The sequence below is a fragment of the Echinops telfairi genome, unplaced genomic scaffold (genome assembly GCF_000313985.2).
Source record: "Echinops telfairi isolate 266 unplaced genomic scaffold, ASM31398v2 ScPeMD7_2;HRSCAF=8, whole genome shotgun sequence".
Classification (NCBI taxonomy): Eukaryota; Metazoa; Chordata; class Mammalia; order Afrosoricida; family Tenrecidae; genus Echinops; species Echinops telfairi.
In genome coordinates this window covers 12152703-12155376 of record NW_022103898.1, presented here as the reverse complement: position 1 = coordinate 12155376, position 2674 = coordinate 12152703, and the positions used below count along the sequence as shown (strand labels likewise).

The 2674-nt window shown below is 60.2% G+C and overlaps 1 protein-coding gene across 1 annotated transcript; it reads right to left on the bottom strand.

Annotated features, from left to right (window-relative positions):
• Nucleotides 1-6: 6 nt before the first annotated feature.
• On the bottom strand, nt 7-848 carry SMIM45 (small integral membrane protein 45). The gene has a single exon (XM_045293106.1). It carries the CDS (start codon nt 838-840, stop codon nt 634-636), a length of 207 nt encoding a protein of 68 aa, XP_045149041.1. The 5' UTR covers nt 841-848; the 3' UTR covers nt 7-633.
• Between the last annotated feature and the right edge of the window lie 1826 nt (nt 849-2674).

Here is a 2674-nt window from a genome sequence, read left to right as displayed (position 1 = left end):
GACTCCTGCCAGCGACCTCAGCCTTGGGGCAGGGGCAGGGGGATGGGGATGGGAACAGCTGCGATGGCCCCCTCACCACCCAGAGAGCTCACCCCTACCACCAAGTGATGACCTGCCGGGAACCCCAGTCTCTCTCCCACACAGCTTCTCCCCTCGCTGTCTGTGTCCACACCCCTCTCCTTCCCACAGGGACTGCTCTCCTGCACCCTCCACCCCCAGCCCCTGGCCAGTTCTAAACTGCCGCCAGCAAGCGGGGCTGGGATGAACAGGACAGGTGCCTCACCCTTTCCTTGGGGCCAGCCACGTGGCACTGTAGGGCTGGGCAGGGTAGGGGGCTGAGTGTAACCGGAACCCCGGACTGTGGGGAGACAGCCCAAAGGCACTGGGAGTGGCGTGTGGTGGGAGTGGGGGGTTTGTCTCCAGAGCAGGTGCGGGATGGACACGGAGCGCCCACGGCAGCGGCTGTAACCCGGGACCGAACCTCATGGTGCCAGGGGCCCCGTCTCTCCCCAGCCAGAGCACCCTGCGCTCCCCAAGGTGGGCTGCCATGTAGCACCAGGGGGGCGTCCTCCCTCTGCGCGCAGTGTCTCCAGGCTGCGCAGGTGGCCAACCCGAGGTGCCCTGGGCGCGGGCTCAGACCTCCGGGCCGCCGAAGGCCAGGTTGTCTCGCACCATCAGCGTCTTGCGGAGGTCGCGGTCCACCAGCGGGCGCTGCATGCGCCACTTGTGCGCTTCCTGCAGGCCGGGCTCGAAGTAGTAGATGCAGGCGCCGAAGCCCACCAGGATGAGCACGGAGGTGACCAGGTAGACCGGCACGAACCAATCCAGGAAGTGCGGCATCGCGGCGGCGCTGCTGAGACACAGGCAGACAGACAGACAGACAGACAGACAGACGCCCGCTGTGAGTGGCTGGGGAGGCCTGAGCCTCCCTTTCCAGGTGGTGAGACTGGGATCCGCCCTCTAAGGGCCCCCGCAGAGTTAGCCCACCGCTTCCGTCCTTCTCCAGCACGTGTGTCCTTGGGCAGGAGGCCTGACCTCTCTGATCCTTGGCTTCCTCCTTTGGGAGGGAGAGCCAGGGAGGGGATCCATCCCTTCCCGAAGCAGTGCAGAACTCTGGGAAGAGCTGAGCCACGGGCAGGGGGTGGACGGTGGAGACCCCCTCTATCTCTCCCCACTCCCCTAGCCATTAGCCCTCACTTGTCTGGTGTCCCGCAGATGAGTGGGTCCCCAGCCACCTATACCCACAGGCCATCCTGAGTGTTATAAGTAGGATGGCCCTCCATGAACCCGAATGCCAGAGTGCTCGACTGGGTGGCAGCTGGCTTCCACCACTGGCTAACCCAAACACTCTCCCGGCCACAGTGTCCACATCTGTAAGATGGGATTGTGGAACACCTGCTGGGCCTGTCATGTAGGGAAACCGCTTAGAAACAGTGTCTGGCACATATCACGTGATGCCTCTGTTTTCTCCTCTGTACCATGGAGCTGGGAAAGGGCCGTGAACTGTGTTAAGAAGCAACATAACAAACCTCTGACCATTTGTACATGCACCGTGCAGGGCCACGGCAATGCCAGCAGAGCCTCGGGACCATGCCTGGCACAGAGTAAGCGCTTAACAGATCAGACTCACTTGCGGCCCTGAGTCAGTGAGGCTCATGAAACCCTATGGGACAGGGTAGAACTGCCCCTGTGGGATTCTGACTGTCACTCTTATAGGAGGAGAAAGCCTCCTCTTCCTCCAGAGGAACGGCAGATGGTTTTGAACCTCGGGCCCTATGGTTAGTGGCCCAACATGTAACCACTGTGCCAACAGATATTGTGAGGTGCCATCGAATCGGTGCTGACTCATAGCAACCCACGGACAGCAGCATGAAGCACGGCCCAGTCCTGCACCGTCTCATGAATTCGTGTGATTTCTGAGTAGTCTTGGAGCACAGAGAAGCGCTCTGATGCATATCCAAAGGTTGCTGGTTCCAACCCAACTGGAGGCTCTGTGGTAAAAAGGCCTGGCGCTCTGCTCCCATGGAAATGACAGCCTAGAGACCTGCCAGGGGGGCCTGGAGTGGAGATGGCCTCAACAGTGCCCCACCACAACAATGCTGCTTCAGGGAGCCAAAGGTGGGGTGAGGGAAGAATGGGAAGGCGGTGGGTGTGCAGTGTGTCACAAACACTCCACACGCCAACAGACCGATGGCACCCACATGTGCCCCCCAGCCAGCCTGACAGCCTGTTCCCCCACCAGACCCGCTGGCCAATGGAACTGCTTGTCAGTCACCTGTGTCCCTCTGTCAGCCCTGTGCCCAGAATGCCCTTTGCATTCTTGCTCACTTGGAAAACGCCATTCATACTTCAAAAGCCAGATCAGAGATGATGTCCCTGGGGAGGGGACAACACGAGGCTCTCAAACGAGAGTGAGGGGCGCTGCTGTTGCCTGCCCCGCAGGGAGAGCGCTGCTAGAGGGTCTTTCATGAATGTACAACAGACTTAGGGGCTAAGGGTTACCCCCCACATATTAGAGATGCAGAAACTGAGCCCCTTCCATCCCACTCCCACCTCCACACACACACACACACACACACACACACTCCCTAATTTGTCCTGGATTATCTGGCCAGGAAGTTGTGGAGCTGAACTACAAGCCCAGCACTGTCCTGAGACCTGAGCCCCTGGGGTT